Source organism: Bidens hawaiensis, unplaced genomic scaffold (genome assembly GCF_021521415.1).
Source record: "Bidens hawaiensis isolate Kalapana, Puna unplaced genomic scaffold, B.hawaiensis_p1.1 tig00025189_1, whole genome shotgun sequence".
Classification (NCBI taxonomy): Eukaryota; Viridiplantae; Streptophyta; class Magnoliopsida; order Asterales; family Asteraceae; genus Bidens; species Bidens hawaiensis.
In genome coordinates, this window is record NW_027494011.1 from 245,377 (window position 1) to 261,847 (window position 16,471).

The 16,471-nt window shown below is 36.1% G+C and overlaps 2 protein-coding genes across 3 annotated transcripts; both read left to right on the plus strand.

The window, feature by feature from the left end:
• Positions 1–4,276: 4,276 nt before the first annotated feature.
• On the plus strand, positions 4,277–10,195 carry LOC143571088 (uncharacterized). The gene is made up of 9 exons (XM_077056599.1): positions 4,277–4,454; positions 6,985–7,025; positions 7,115–7,214; positions 7,284–7,410; positions 7,497–7,975; positions 8,053–8,284; positions 8,356–8,710; positions 8,784–9,203; positions 9,795–10,195. Exons 1-9 carry the CDS (start codon positions 4,277–4,279, stop codon positions 10,080–10,082), a joined length of 2,220 nt encoding a protein of 739 aa, XP_076912714.1. The 3' UTR covers positions 10,083–10,195.
• A 2,843-nt stretch (positions 10,196–13,038) lies between these two features.
• On the plus strand, positions 13,039–16,220 carry LOC143571073 (uncharacterized). Of its 2 annotated transcripts, XM_077056589.1 has the most exons (8): positions 13,039–13,099; positions 14,037–14,650; positions 14,726–14,914; positions 14,992–15,083; positions 15,167–15,226; positions 15,307–15,376; positions 15,451–15,654; positions 15,756–16,220. In XM_077056589.1, exons 2-8 carry the CDS (start codon positions 14,147–14,149, stop codon positions 16,119–16,121), a joined length of 1,485 nt encoding a protein of 494 aa, XP_076912704.1. In that variant the 5' UTR covers positions 13,039–13,099; positions 14,037–14,146; the 3' UTR covers positions 16,122–16,220. The 2 variants fall into 2 exon arrangements, with proteins under 2 accessions (XP_076912704.1, XP_076912703.1); XM_077056588.1 differs by lacking the exon at positions 13,039–13,099 and having other exon boundaries at positions 13,993–14,650.
• Positions 16,221–16,471: the final 251 nt, after the last annotated feature.

Genomic DNA, 16,471 nt, shown 5'->3' on the forward strand with positions numbered 1-16,471 from the left:
GAGCTAATAAAAAAAATTCTTCTTTTCTTGATGACTCAGGTGAGATCAAGTTTGAAGATTACCTTAATTACGTCTTAATGACCAGTCAGTGATAGCCGATGGCCATGAAGATGAAGATGGAAAAGACTAAAATGGTGAAGAAAGAGGGCAACACAAAGAAAGATAGTATGACATTATTACATTAAACAACCCGTCCACCAGAGCCGTCCACCGGACGGGTATAAAACTAGTTATTGCTGGTTCAAGAAAAATAAATGGGAAACACATCTGATCTCTTCTTTTACAGGTAATTAGTATGCCGTTTTAACTATCAATGTGGATAAACTGTTAATGTTTGGTAGTATTAGTATATTTCTACTTTCTTATGGATGAATGTTGGCACATTCTGTATCATATTGCAGTTAACTTTCTGTTACCAAGGATGTAATAAAAATATATGATTTTGGATCTGCACGAGCATTCGTTCACAACCACCTTACAGCGAGTATGTTTCAGCATGCTGGTGAGTTATCAATCATCATTTTTAATAAATTTTACATGCAAACAACTTGTTACCAGATTATCTTTGTGCTAGCTAGTGAAATATATTTTGTTACCTGGTCGTGTTAGTTACTTAGTGGAAACAAATTATTACCTATTGATGGAATTTGTGAAGAATGATCGACTTTTGTGGCAAACTTCATATTCCGGTGAAATTTTGTATTGACATTGATATTAATTTTGAGATGTTTGTAATTTGTATTTTATGAAATATTGTATGAAATGTATTGTAATGTTCAATGTATTTATTTTATTATATATTTTGAGACATTAATTGTCATTTAATGTGAAAATTAGTAATTCATCCAAAAAAATTATTATTATAAAACACCTAAAAACATGACACGCAAATGGGCGTAAAAAATGCATGTAAAAGACGTGTCAAAAATGAGTGTCAAAAACAGATGACACACAAATGCACGTCAACTTTTCTTTATGACATGGCCTTCCTTGAAATCTCTGTACTACCAAACAAGAGAAATGATTCTCGGCTATATTTCTCTACTGAAATCTCTGTACTACCAAACAGAACAGTCAATTCTCATTCTCCAGACCAATTCCCTTTCTCTGCAATTCCATTTCTCTATTCCATTTCTCTACAATTCCATTCTCTGTACCAAACACCCCCTTAGTGTTGTGTTTTATGTGTTATGTGGCTTTTGAAATCTGGATTGGGTTTGTGTTACTTAAAAGATTTGGGTTGTTTAAAGGAACTCAGAGCTTGGGCTTAAGATGGGAGTTAACTACAAGTGCTGGAGGTCCATATCGGTGGATGGTAGATATTTTGAGGAATCATAATTTTTCAAAACCCTATTAAACGAGTTTAGATTGATACGAAATGTTCTCTGGGGCATTGAGACCCTGAAATATGAGGTTCCAAAAACAGAAAATTGGTTTTCGGGTCGGGACAGGCCGGTTGGCAGGCTCGGTGGGTCTAGAAGGCCTTTGTCAAGCAAGGTGTCCAAACAAGGTAGGAATGACACGAGACTTTGTGTGAGGACTCAAAACTATGAAATATGAGTGTCCTAGAAAAAAAACCGGCTTTCGTGTGGTGACGGGCCCACGGGCCAAGCTTGGTGGGGCCATGTTGCTTATTATAACTAGATCCCCAAACATGCTCTTAATTTATTAACTTGAATTTCAAAAAAAATATTGTTTTTCAAATTAAATTTATTTACCCGCTACTTTTCCTAAAAATATGTTGCGTCTAGCATATGTCTTTTGTTAAACTGCTGAGATATCAATAACACAAATATTGATCACCATAAACCGATCCACTGTTTCTATTATTATTATTATTATTATTATTATTATTATCTAGTATATATAAATTGAAAGTTTGGTGCCGCTATCATCTTATTGGTCCATGTGGCAGTCTGACATTGGACAAAGTTTATTTTTTGTTTCGTTTCGGTATCGTAACGAGCGTAATTGAAACAAATTAAATTTGTGTCTGATTTACCACCACAAATCCCGAGACCAACAATGCTCATGTTTTATCGACTCACATCCGCAATGCCCGAGTTTTACCGACCATTTTGTTTTAATTCCAGTACCTTAAGTTGGTATTGACCAAATTCGTGTAAACTCATCGTCGTAATGCTCGGGTTTTACCAACGCCCGGGTTTCAATGCTGGGGTTTTGCCAGCTGCCCCAGCGCAACGCGCCGGATAGAAAAACTAGTTATATAATACAATTGAGAATTTTGGTGCTGCCAAGTCTCCATTGGGCCACTTGGCGGCACCATATTGGTCAAGACATTTTTTTTCATTTTACTAGCGGCATCATAATGATAACTGACCGAATGTCAATTTTTTTATAGTTCTGGTATCGTAATGAACGCGATGGAAATCGACCGAATTCGCGTAACGAATATAGCAAGAATTGTATAAATATTTTTGTTTTAGTTCCGATACATTTTTTTTCGTTTTACTAGACAAACCACGTTTTTTTAGTTATGGTACCGTAACAAATATAACAAGAATTGTATAAATATTTTTGTTTTAGTTCCGATACAGTAACGAACGTGACGGAAACTGGCCCAATTTGCGTAGACTCGTCGCCTCAATGTTCGGGTTCGACAGCTAATGTCTAACCAACGCCCGGCTTTACCGACCAACGACAACCCATTGGTCCACCTCCATTTCATAAACCTTTTAGTTTTATTTTTGTTTTAGTTATAGTATCATAATCCATGTAACCGAAACCAATCGAATTCGTGTAAAATTAACGCTTCAACGCTCTGGGCCGACAACGCTTGTGTTTTATCACTGTGCGGGTTTTACCAATTTGCTCGGTGGGTTACGTCGGGTAAAACACTAGTATATAATAAATGGAAAGTTTGGTGCGCCATATCCATGATTGGTCCATGTGGCGACATTTGATTGGATCAAACTATTTTTTTTAATTTGATAACTAAACGATTATTCAACTTGACTCGCCGTTGTAATGTTCGGGGCCGATAATGTACCAACGATCGGGCTTTCCGACTTTTTTGTTTTAGTTTTGGTACCGTCACAAATGCGAAATTGACTGAAATCGCATAGATTCACCGCGTTTTTTTTAATTTGATAACTAAACGATTATTCAACTTGACTCGCCGTTGTAATGTTCGGGGCCGATAATTTACCAACGATCGGGCTTTCCGACTTTTTTGTTTTAGTTTTGGTACCGTCACAAATGCGAAATTGACCGAAGTCACATAGACTCACCGCGTTTTGTTTAAGTTCCGATACCATAACGAAAACCGACCGGATGCCGATTTTTTTTAAGTTATAGTATCCTCACGAACGTGACGGAAACCGACAAAATTTGCGTAGACTCGCCGCCTCAACGCCCGAAATTAACAATGGTTGGCTTTACCAGCACTCGAGTTTTACCGACCGACACCACCCCAGGTTCATCTCAATCTTTATAATTTTTTTTGTTTTATAATGTACGTAACCGAATTCGCGCCAACGTACCGGCCTTTTATACACAACAAACTTAAACAACAAGAAAACATGAAATTAGGAAATACAATCATACTAAATCTCTAATTTATTTAAATGACTTGAATAAAAAAGACAACTTAGACACCAAATTATTCCGTTATCGCTTATAATTTCTGATAAGTTATCACAATTTAAATGAAAATAATATTTATATAAAAGCAAAAACGAACTTAAAAAACAAGAAAGATTAAACCAGATGTGAGCAAATAAACCGGTTAACCGAACTGACACGAAAATCAAACCGAAATCGAACCGGTTTGAAACGATTGTGTAGAAACCAGTTTGTAATTTTCTCCACCAAAACCGATTATAAACCAATTAACCGAATCCTGGCCAAAACCGGACAAAAGCCGATCAAAACCCGAACTGCAACCGATCAAAACCTGAACCGAAACTGATCATAACCTGGTCAAAAAACCAAAACCGATCGTAAACCTCTAATTTTAATAACTTAAATAAAAAAAGAACAAGTTATCCTGTTTAGCTTTATAACTTTTGATCTCCTTCATAACCGCTTATAATAAGTTTTCATGTTTATAAAATAAAATAATATTTACAAATCGGGTAAAGTACAAGGAATAAATAAATAGATATATACAAATACTTATAGAGAGAGAAAGAGAAGCATAAGTTAGAGAGAGAAAGCTTCGTTCCACATTAATCTGACACGAGACTTGTTTCCGATAGCGACAGCAAACCGTCGTAAACCGCCGGTAAATAGATCTGATAATAATAATAATAATATGAGTACCAGCAGCAGAGGAGGAGGAGAAGGAATAATAATAATACCAGCGGGAAGTAAGAAGATGGTGATGAGTTTGAAGGAGATAGTGGACGGTGTTACGGAAGCTGAGATCTACTCCACGCTTAAGGACTGTAATATGGATCCTAACGAGGCGGTTAATCGCCTTCTCGCTCAAGGTACAATTTGTTTTCTAATGTTTTGTGTATAGATGATTAGATATTTGTTTATAGTAGGTTGGATTGTTAACCTAGGTTGGTGAATTGGTAATTGAGTGCGAAATCAGGTAGTTTTGGTTCGTGAGAGTGTTAGGGATTGTTTTTAGATTATGTGTGTGTGAATTATGCATAAGTAATGCCTAGTTGATTTCTAGGGTTTGAATTTATTGATGGCTTTTTACCTTATGCAGTTATGTTTTATGTCTAGATATTCGGTTATAGTCGTTTAATTTGTTACATGGTACTTTTTCGGCTCCTAAGTCCCAAAGCTTCGTATTTAGTAGGATTGGCTTTGCTATTCAAAAGGGGGTTGCAGCGTAGCTTCTTGCCCGCTTGCCTGCCACTTTATTGTAATCGTTTTGAGTTTAATGAGAAGTTTTCAATATAAAAAAGTAATAAAAAAATTTGTGTTTGTAAAATAAAAATTTGTTACACACTAGGTTGATGTATTGGTAATTGAATGCGAAACTGGAGAGTGTGTATTTGAGGGAATAGGGATAATACATGATTCAATGCTTGCTTAGGGTTTAAATTTTGTTTGAATTTATTGATGCTGTGAATTTGTTTTCTAACTTGTTTTATGTCTGGATGTTTATATTTAATCGGTTGATTTATTAACTTAGTTTGATGAATGGTAATTGTTTGCGAAATTGGAAAGCTTTGATTTGTGATATTGTTTTGGATTGTTTTTAGATTATGTGTGTGTGGATTTTGGGGCATAATAAACAATTGATAGGAAATTGTTGATTTTTAGGGTTTAAATTCTGCTTGAAACTATTGATGGTCTTTTTACCTTATGCGGTTGTTATTTTTTTGGCTAGATATTCAGTTTTAACCGGTTATTTTATTACACTAGTTTGATGAATTGGTAATTGAGTGCAAAATCAAAAAGTTTTGGTTCGCGGGAGTGTTTTGGATGGTTTATGAATGATGTGTGTGTGGATTTTGAGTGATAGTACATAATTGAACGTCTGCTTGAAGAAGTTATAGTTGATTTCTAGGGTTTAAATTTTGTTTGAATTTATTGATATCTTTTTACCTTATGCAGTTGTTTTTCAACCTGTTCTCTGTCTAGATATTCATTTGTAATCAGTTAATTTGTTTATTTGGTTTGTTGTTGGTAATTGAGGGTGAAATCGGAAGGTTTTGATTCACGAGAGTGTTTTGGATTGTTTTTAATTGATGTGTGTGTGGATTTTGATGGATAATAGTAAATACTAAATAGTATAATACACAATTAAATGCCTGCTTGTGTTTATTGGATTGAACAAATTGATTGGGTTTGTAATTGTTGATTTCTAGGGTTTAGTTTTTGTTCAAATTCATTGATGTTTTTTTACCAAGTAATTAGCTCAAGTATTTTATTTATAAATACCTTGCTATATAATTGTATCGTGATAGAGCTAATAAAGAAGCAATCCTACTTGCCTCAAGGTGAACTTGTTTTATGTCTAGATATGTATTTGTAATCGATTAATTTGTTAACCTAGTTTGATTAATTGGTAACCGTGTGCGGAACCGGAAAGTTTTGATCTTGTTATGGATTGTTTTTAGATTATGTGTGCGTGTGGATTTTGGGGGATAATACATATAAACAAACAGACAGTTGAATTCTAGGGTTTAGTTTTTGTATGAATCTATTGATGCTTTTGACCTTTTGTTCGAGATGAAGTTGTTCTATAACATTGGCCAAATCACTGCTATCTTATTCTAAGCTTGTTTAATATCAGATTGAGAAAATTGCATGTTTAGTCTGAGTTAGCTTTAGTTAAACCATAGGCTAAGAACATAACGAAGTCGTTAATCGCCTCCTGTCTCAAGGTGAACTTGTTTTATGTCTAGATATTCATTTTTAATCGATTAATTTAATAACCAAGGTAGCTGAATTGGTTGTTGAGTGCCATTCGGAATATTTTGATTCACGGTCTCGTTTTGGATTGTTTTTTATTTGATGTGTGTGGATTTTGGGGTATAATACACAATTGAATGCCTGTTAGAAGAATTTGTAGCTGTTTATTGGATTGAACAAATCGATTGAGTTTGTAAAAATTGATGTCTAGGATTTAATTTTTGTTAAAATTCATTGATGTATTTTACCAAATAATTAGCCCTGGTACTTTATCTATAAATACCTTGCAATGTAATTGCAATCTTGTGTCCGAGCTAATAAAGAATAAACCCTAATTGAAGCTGTGCACGTAGATCACCTTGACCGAACCACGTTATATTGTCGTGTTCTTGCGTTTTGTTTTTCTTAATTTTCTGCGTGGATTCGTTTGTATTTGTGTGTTGGTTTTCTGCCTTTTCACTTGATATCTAACACTCTTTAGCATTGGCCAAATCACTGTTAGTTTATCCTAAGCTTGCTTTAATATCAGATTGAGAAAATTGCATGTTTATTTTTTGTTAGCTACTTAGCTGTAGTTGAACTAAAGGTTAAGATTCCTGTTAATGTCAACATTTTCTAATCTGCATATTATTGATTGCCTAGATCATTTTCACGAGGTGAAGAGCAAACGAGAAAAGAAAAAGGTTTGTTTTTCTCAATATTTCAAGTTACTGCTGATATGATTTATATGAAGTTATAGTAAATAGTTTATCTTGGTTTAATTTGCTTTCAGGTTAAGAATACAGCAGAATCCAGACCTCATGGTGGCGGTAGCACTTCAAACCGCGGGGCTAGAAGTGGGCATAGCGGGTCAAACCATTATAACTCTTCTGGTACATAATATGAAAAATGTTATTTTTTTAATTCATTTTTAGATGAATTCTTACACATTGAATTTTTAGAGTCTAGTGGATTTCAAGGGAAGCCTGCGTACAAGAGGGAAAATGGAACTAATTCTATAACAAATTCAACCACATCAGCTTCTAAAGTTGCTCCACGAAATGCAAATTGGCAGCCTCCAACTTACAGGTTAGTAATTAGTTGATTTTAGCTATATTAATGTTAGGAATTTAATTATGGATTTTTTTATCGGTTTTGAACTTTTGTTATTACAGTAATTCAGCTGGGCATGAAAATGTACCAGCAACCGTCACTGCTGTTAATGGTGCATCATTTTCACAACCGACTTCTGGATATCAACCTGCATGGGGCGGTCCTGGTCAAAAGTCAATGGCTGACGTAGTCAAAATGGGCCGACCACAAAACAGTAATTTTGTTTCCACTTCAACTCCTCAACCGAGTATCAATCACAACATTGTTCCAGAAAAACAACCTGAATATGAGTATGATCATGTTTCACCTGATGATGATTGGCCTGTAACTGACCAGTCACAAGCAGAAGCCGGTTTGACTTCTGGTCAGTCAAACTATCAAATCAACGTGTATGTAGACCATGAAATTGATGAGGTCGAGGCTCAAGATGAAAGCTCTGATGATGATGATGATGATGATGAGGATGAAATCGAGTACCTTGCGGGCCCTGATTATGTGGCTGAGCCTGTTTATGATAATGGCCCTTACAAGCACAATGAAGGTAATCAGTTTGTTTTTTCTTTTTATACTTAGTATGGTATTCGAATTCAATTAACATTTGTAATTTTCTTGTTTCAGTTAAAGAAGCTGATGCATCTTTATCATCCGTAACTGCAAATATACAAAAGCTTAGTGTACAAGAAGAACCCATGGTACAACTGCAAGAGGATGCCCCTTCTTTAGTAATTCCAAGTCATCTGCAAGTCAACAAGGCCGATTGCTCACACTTAAGTTTTGGAAGCTTTGGTGCAAATATAAATATCAATTCAGGGTTTTCTAGACCTTCCTCTGTTGACCAATCTGAAAACACGTATAATCTCTTCATAAAATCATTTATCATATTTATTTATTTATTCATTCTGATATAACTTCTTTTTGCAGAAATGTCGAGTATTATGATGACGGGCCTACAAGAAGTATAACCGGAGCAGAGAATTATGAGTTACCTTCTCTGTCACAAACTTCAGTATTGAAACAAGACGACCCTGAAGTGACACACGGCGATCAAAGTCAATACGGTTTTCCTCCACCGTCACACCCCCATGCATTTGAAGTGACACGTGACAGTCAAAGTCAAATTTCTACTCCCTTTTTGAATGACATGGGTGCTGCAAATGGTAATCCTGTCAGAGAATCTGATCTGTCCTACTCGCAGTTTTCAGTTAGTCAATCGATGCCTACTAGGTACGCCAACTCGGCGTCTTCCATCAGCGATCCAACCATATCTATGGCCGAGGTACTGGAAATCAAATTACTTAATTTTGTATATTTTCATTACAAGTTTTAAGAAATGTAATATTTGTAAGCAGGCTTTGAAGAATGTAGGGCTTTCATCATCTCAACTGCCACATCAGACTCTTGCTACAGGACCTGCTGGTCCACAACACCTTACTATGCACCCTTACTCCCAACATACTCTTCCTTTGGGACTGTTTAGCAACATGATTGGGTACCCTTTTTTGCCTCAAAATTATACATACATGCCATCTGGTTTTCAACCGACATTTGCTGGAAATTACACGTATCATCAGCAACTAGCAGCCATGCTCCCTCAGTATAAAAACAGCGTTTCTGTTAGCAGCTTGCCTCAGTCTGCAGCTGTTGCTTCTGGTTATGGTGGAAATTACCAAGTTACCCAACCCGCGGGTCCTACAGGATCAACATTAAATTATGATGATGTTTTGAATGCACATTATAAAGACAACGGTCACTTGCTCTCTCTCCAACAGGTATAGTCCTTTTAGGGGTGTAAACGAGCCGGGCTCGACTAGGCTCGAGCTCAGCTCATTTTTGACTTACGAGAGCTCGAGCTTGGCTCATTTCGAGCTCTTTTCCGAAAGCTCGAGCTTGGCTCGTGAGTCGTTTGTTAATTAATTTACATATGCTTTTAATTATTGTTATATTTTTTGAGAAAAACCTTTAACGAGCCTAATTTCGGCTCGAGCTCGTGTAGTACCTTAAATGAGCCAAAGATTGGCTTGAGGTAGTGCATTACCTTAAACGAGCCAAAGCTCGGCTCAAGCTCAGCTATGCGGTGTGAAATTATTACATAGATGTCGAAAAGAGGTCAAACATAAAAATACACAAGGCTTGTTAAGGCCCAATGAGGTAAGCGAGTTCTCCATACAAGTCTCGAACTCGGGCTCGATAATTAAACGAACTTCAAGCAAGAGCTCGAAAAAGCTCTGCTTGCTTCGAGCTTTTTATCAATCCGAGCTCGAGTAGCTCGCGAGTGGCTCGGCTCGTTTGTACCCCTAAGTCTTTGCTTGTAATTACCTAAAAGATTTATCTTTTTATAACTGGTGTTTTGAAATTGTCAGAATGAGTGGGTTCATGGAGGTGGCTCACGGACAATGCCAGCTGTTCCAGCCAGTGCGTATTACAACTTGCAGCAGCTTCAGAACCAGGACCAGCAGCAGCCGAGTGGGTTCAGGCAAGGTCAGCAGCCCTCACAGGGTTATGGTGGGGCGGTTCGTAACTACCCAGATATTTTCCAGTCACAGACGGGAGTATCACAGGAACACCAGCTGCAGCAGAATCCTAGGGATGGTGGGTCCCAGGGGCAACCGAAACTGCAGTCACAACAGCTGTGGCATAACGGGTACTGATGGTTTGAGAGGTTGTGTTCTTTCATGGTCAAGTTTAGCAATGTAACGTAGAAATATGTGATGAACGTGGCTAGTGTCGACTTTGTTTATTTCATGGGTGTTTTTTTTGTGCTCATGCTGCTAAAGTTTTAACCCCCTGTTTTCTTATCCGAGGAATGACATTAAAGACTCATCTTTTTCGGCCTGTTTCTCTCATACACCATTGCATCACGACTTTTAACTGGCTGTTTTTAAATATTAAAATGGGCTGAAAGCGTTAACTTTTGGTCTTAAAAACTCGAAAGTGTTGAATCTTCTTTAAAAGAAAGTTAGTGCAGCCTTTAAGGTGATCATGCCTTGCACAAATGGACCTTCTTGTTTCATGTTTTTGTTGTGCGTTTAACAGCGAGTTGGTTGTTATGCTGAAAGGTCTTTCTCATAACGTCCTTCAAATGAATAACACTCTTCCAACTTCCAAGAGTTCAAATTGTTCACTCCACACAAACATGGTTAAACAAAGAGTAAGTTTCTACCGATGAAGAAAGTTATAGCTGATATAACAGGATTAAGATATTGGATTAGAAGATTATCTGTTTAATAATTTAATAAGCATGCACTCTTTTCGATGGTTATACTTCGAGTTTTTATTTGGGTTTTTGAAATTACGGTATGTGTCCTGTAAAGCAAACAGGTCTATATGGGGGTCGCCCGCGCCACATGAAAGAAGAATTGTTTTTGTATTTATACGATCAAATTCTGACCAATCCCCAATTAATTGTCACACCATCCCAGTGAAAAATCGATGTCACCGGTGGGTGGTCGGATATTTCATGGTGGAGTTTGACGGTCGTAGGTTGTAGTTCCTCGTTCGGGATCTTACGGTTGTTGGTTCTAGTGTAATAGTCCCTTGTTTTGCTCCTTTGTTCCTCTAGACCGGAGACGATCGATTGGTGTTGCATTATGTTGTGTTCTTGGTAAAAGAGAGAATTGATAAGACGAGAAATGCTGAAAATGACAACGGAAGAGTAACATGTCCTTTTTTTTAGTCGTGCATGTGAACTTTAGAAATATAAATTGAAGTTACAAAAGGAAAATTGGAAAGTGAAATTTGCTTTTTTTCATAGTTGACTTCTGAAAATCTCTGAATCGTATTTAAAAGATCTTGGGTCTGTCACTATATGGCATTGACATTGTATTGAAAATACTAATAAGGAAAGAACTTGTTATATTATACTTGATATTAATATTGTTGTATTGGTATCACGATGATACTATTGGACCGTTTGACGGCACCATCTGTTGCCATGTCAACTTTTTTATTTATTTTTTCGTTTAAGTTTCTTTCATATTAATTTTGGAGTTACTCATTTATGTTTACGATTTAGTGTCGATACAGACCGAATTCGTGTCAGTTCGTAGTCGAAAAGTACGGGCTTTTTTGTATTTTTGTTTTTCTTTTCATTATTTTTTGGGCTTAATTATGTTTACGATTTAGTATCAATAGGCTAACGAACTTAATCGATAGCAACCAAACGCACGTTAATACACCACCACAACTAAACGCGTACAAAACTACTTAATAAACCGAATTCCGTCATGTTATGATCTCTTCATTATATCCATCACACGAGATTAACACCCTTTCATATAACCACCCACATGGACCGCCAGGTTGCTGGCTTGTTAGCATTTGTGTGATGAATCCAGTTAGGATTTTTGATATCTTCAATCTTATTATTACCTAAACCAACAAAAACAAGTTGGCTGTTTTTATACCTAAACCAATGACGTGATGGTCCATTGGCAAAGCAAAATCTTTAAACATCTGGGTTTTGAAGGAAAAGTTTTGGGAACGATTAAAAAGTTTACTATTAAAAAATAAATAAACAGTTGACTTATATATGTTAAGATGCAACTTACATTTTGTTATTTGGACTTTTCTCGTCAAACTTTCACATCTTTATACTTTTGACACTAGACTTTTAACTTTTCAACTTTGACTTCAAAACTTTTATATTTATAAATTGATAAAACTTTAGCCTTTCAACATTGGTCACAAAAAATAACTTTTAGACTTTTACAAATTGTTCACATTAAACTTTTTCACTTTTAACCCCAGACAGCGGTACTGTAACTAATTGAACCAATAACGATCGAGTTCCCGTCACAATGCTTAAAGCATCTACAGAGAGAGAGCTTTGATCCTTTCGGTTTTCCAGCGAAGAAACATTCGCGAATCATGTTCGGGTATTCAACTTCAACTTGTGTGTATTTTCTTTTTTTCAAACTACGAACTTTTATAAACAACCAAACACCGAGCAACACGACAAAAACACCTGAACACTGCCTCCACAAGCCGGAGAGCAACCCAAAACAAAGAAAGAGATTACATGAAAACAAAATTACACCAATTCAACCAATCTAACAAACTATATTTTGATTTATTAAATCCGAGGTACTTCATATCTCCTATAATATTATACTATATATAAAGAGAAACCTATAGCTACAGTATTTTTGTTGTTGGTCCAATCAGTTTTTTTTTAATATTTCGAAATCTGTTTAACTATTTATTCATTTGGAAGTAGAGAAGGTAACAAAAAAGGAAAATGTTGTGGTGGTGTTGTTGTAATGTTGTAACATGCATGTCTCGAGTTTGAACCTTAGTTAAGTTAGTTTTTTTTAAATAAATTTCATACAAAATCAACTAACAAAAACGTAAGGTGGTGTGATGTTTCGTTTTTTTAATTTGTTTTAAACACGTTATTTTGAGAAATTAATTTTTGAGTTTAGTTTTGATACCAATCGAATTCACGATAACTTACGGAAATGACGCCCTGCTATTATTAATGAAAAGGTATATAAGAGCACATATTCCAAAGAAAAAAGGTTGTCTCACCAGCCAACCCAGGGGTTTGCTTTCCGGCCACTAGAATATAATACTGGACACTCATATTTACAGGCGGACGAACGGAATTGATTCCGGTGAGCAACCGGACGACACTCTTCGATCACTATCGCCGTTGACGGTGTCTAAGGTAAGTTTACATAATACAATTCACACTCTATTGTTGCACATGTACGCAATTAATTGGTAGAAATTAACTTTCCTTTAGTGCTAGGGTTTTAATTAATTGATTTATCTGCAATTAAGTGATTGTTAGTGTAATTGGATTGACTTGTTGACCAATGTGATTAGTCAAACAAGTCAGGAGGTGCGGGGTGCACGCTTGTTTGAGTTTATTAGGATCTTCGGTTGGGACGAGGGGCGTGCACGGGTCGGTTTGGTTATTATCCTAAACCGAAACTGGAGTCATCAGTTAATATATTTTATTAATCAAACAGTTATCGGTTAATCGATTCGGTTCAGTTAATAACCAAAACCAGATTTCGGCTACAATTTTTGCTTAAAAGTACATGAAACGGAGGCATAAAATTATAAATACATGAAGTGGAGGTATAAAAGCTAGAATGGTATGAAATTATGAACGGTTCGGTTCAGTTAATCTTGGAAATAAATTTGATTCTCCGAGGGTACAAAAAATAACTGATAACTAATTTCGGTTAATTTGGTTTTCGATTAATTTGGTTTTTGTTTATATCGACTTTTGGTTAATTTCAGTTCAATTTCGCAGTTTTCGGTTGATAATTCGGTTATTGCTCACCGCTGGCAGCTAGCGCCCCTAGAAGCAGGTTCCAAGGGGCGGCAGCATTGCTTCTTTATTAAAAATTCATTAGATTTTAATTTTAATTTACATTTGAAAGTGTTTCATTACTCTCAGATTATCCAGGCATTGTAACCTACAAATCCCCAACACTGATAGCTTTGCAATTGAGAAATTTTGATTGGAAGCCGAACCTGCGTAAGTTTAAATGTATGCAGAACAATTCCTGATGTGTATTTTAATATGATGATTCACAGTTGATTATTTTGATTATTAAGTACTTTCACACCTTCCCTAATTCGAAACTCAGCATGGATCGTGTTGGTATCAGTTCCAATCATCGTATGCCTGATGTAAAGGGGGAACAACACAAAAACCAGTACAATAAGGAATCAATGTCGGGTTGTGAGCTCTGGACAGATGGACTCTTATGTGCTTTTGAATATGTTAAAGGTCAAAGAAGACCAATCAGGTCAAAGTCAAAGTCAAAACACAAAACCGCACTCAACTCATCAAGCAAACATTCATAACATGAAGAAACAGGATGATGGCTATTCATCAGAACCAACTAATCTTACAGAAAACACGAGTAATAATATGATAAGCAAAGTGGATGAGAGTCATTGGATCCCGATTGGTTGGTCCAGAATATCTGAGCTTATTGAATCAGTGCAAATTCATGCTGACTGGACCTCAAACCAGTTTGATTTCATGGACGATGAGGATGACCTTACAGTTGCTGAACTAGCCGCCCCGTACTGGGAGCGTCCAGCTGGACCTGTATGGTGGTGCCACGTGGCTGCAGCCCATTCACATGTTAGTTCATGGCTTAATAACGCTTCATGGTTACATCCTGCTATTAGTATTGCTTTGAGAGACGAAAGCCGGCTCATAAGTGAGAGAATGAAACACCTTTTATACGAGGTATGTATTTTATTTACTGTTTTTATACTTTTGTTATGATTGTGAAATGTTTGACTTTAGTCAAATCTTGGTTAGGTCCCGGTCAGAGTTGCGGGCGGCCTGCTATTTGAACTTCTGGGTCAATCGTTTGGTGACCCGTATAAAACTGAGGATGATGTGCCCGTTGTTCTTCGTTCTTGGCAATCACAAAACTTCTTAATAACCGCATTGCACCAGAAAGCGGTTACATCAAGTTTAAATGTATTGGGTATCATAGAAGTTCAGGTTTCTTAACATTTTTGTCATTGATTTTTAATTTTAATCTTTTAATTATTTTCAACTTACCGGATTATCTTATTTAGGAACTTCTTTTTGCTGGTGGTAATAATATTCCCCGGACAATACATGAAGTTATAGCCCTCTTGGCTAGCCGACTTGCTCGGTGGGATGACAGGTCAGCTGATATATTCGTTTTTAAATTCTTTTCTGTTTGTATTTGTTTAAGGAATATTCAATATGTATATAATATATACACAGATTATTTCGGAAGTCTATATTTGGTGAAGCTGATGAAATTGAACTGAAGTTTATTAACAGGTACTTCAGGTATAATATAGTCTTAAATTTATTATTATTCCACCTAATATAAACGCATATTTTTTTGTATGTTTGAATAGGAGAAACAATGAAGATTTGAATCTTTTCATTATAATACTCAACCAAGAAATCAAAAGATTATCGCAACAGGTTGGAATGATTTGAACCTTTGACTTACAGAAAGTCAACCATGACTGTTAATTCGTGAAAGTTTATTTTGGAAGGTTATTCGAGTCAAATGGTCTTTGCATGCAAGGGAAGAAATAGTATTTGAATTTCTCCAACACTTGAGAGGAAACACAACAAAAACGTTGCTTGAAGGGATACGAAAAAGTACACGAGAAATGCTTGAGGAACAAGAAGCGGTTCGTGGTCGGTTATTTACGATTCAAGATGTCATGCAAAGCACTAAACGAGCATGGTTGCAGGTTCGTCTATCGTAACATATTATGGTTTAACAGTTAATAATTCTTTATAATCTTGAAAACTATATAGAAACGAAAATGAAAGTTTTTTTAACGATTTTCAGGATAGAAGCACGCGAGTAACACACAATCTAGCGGTGTTTGGTGGGTGTGGTCATATTCTGTCAATCATAACAGGATTATTTGGGATTAATGTTGATGGGATCCCGGGTGCTGCAAATACACCATACGCATTTGGTCTATTTGCAGGCGTTCTATTCTTGATAGGAATAATATTAATTGCAGTCGGTTTATTATACTTTGGACTAAAGAAACCAATCACTGAAGAACAGGTTGAAGTGAGGAAACTCGAGTTGCAAGAATTGGTCAACATGTTCCAGCATGAAGCCGAGACTCATGCTCAGGTTCGGAAACATGTTTCAGGAAACAACAGAATCCTAAATGATGCAGACTACGTTGTTATTGATTAAAAGACGTTCGCTTGAGAATCCGAAACTTAGCTGCATAGTTATTAGATAGTTACATAGTTTTATACAATTTATTAAAAATACTAGTGAAAAATGTATAGCCTGATTAATACTTGTTATAAAAGGTTGTATACTTATATATGTTCATTGTGAATAGTGAATAGATTCATACTTTGATGGTTTTTGGACTAGATTCGGAATATAATAATGACGAACCGGTTCTTGACATTATTAATGACGTGTGTGAATATATATATAAAAATGTAAATAAAAGTTTCACACAAATCGGGTTTTAAAACTGGTTTTCACCAACCAAACCACACACGAAAGGCAAGTGTACCTATTGTTTGTAG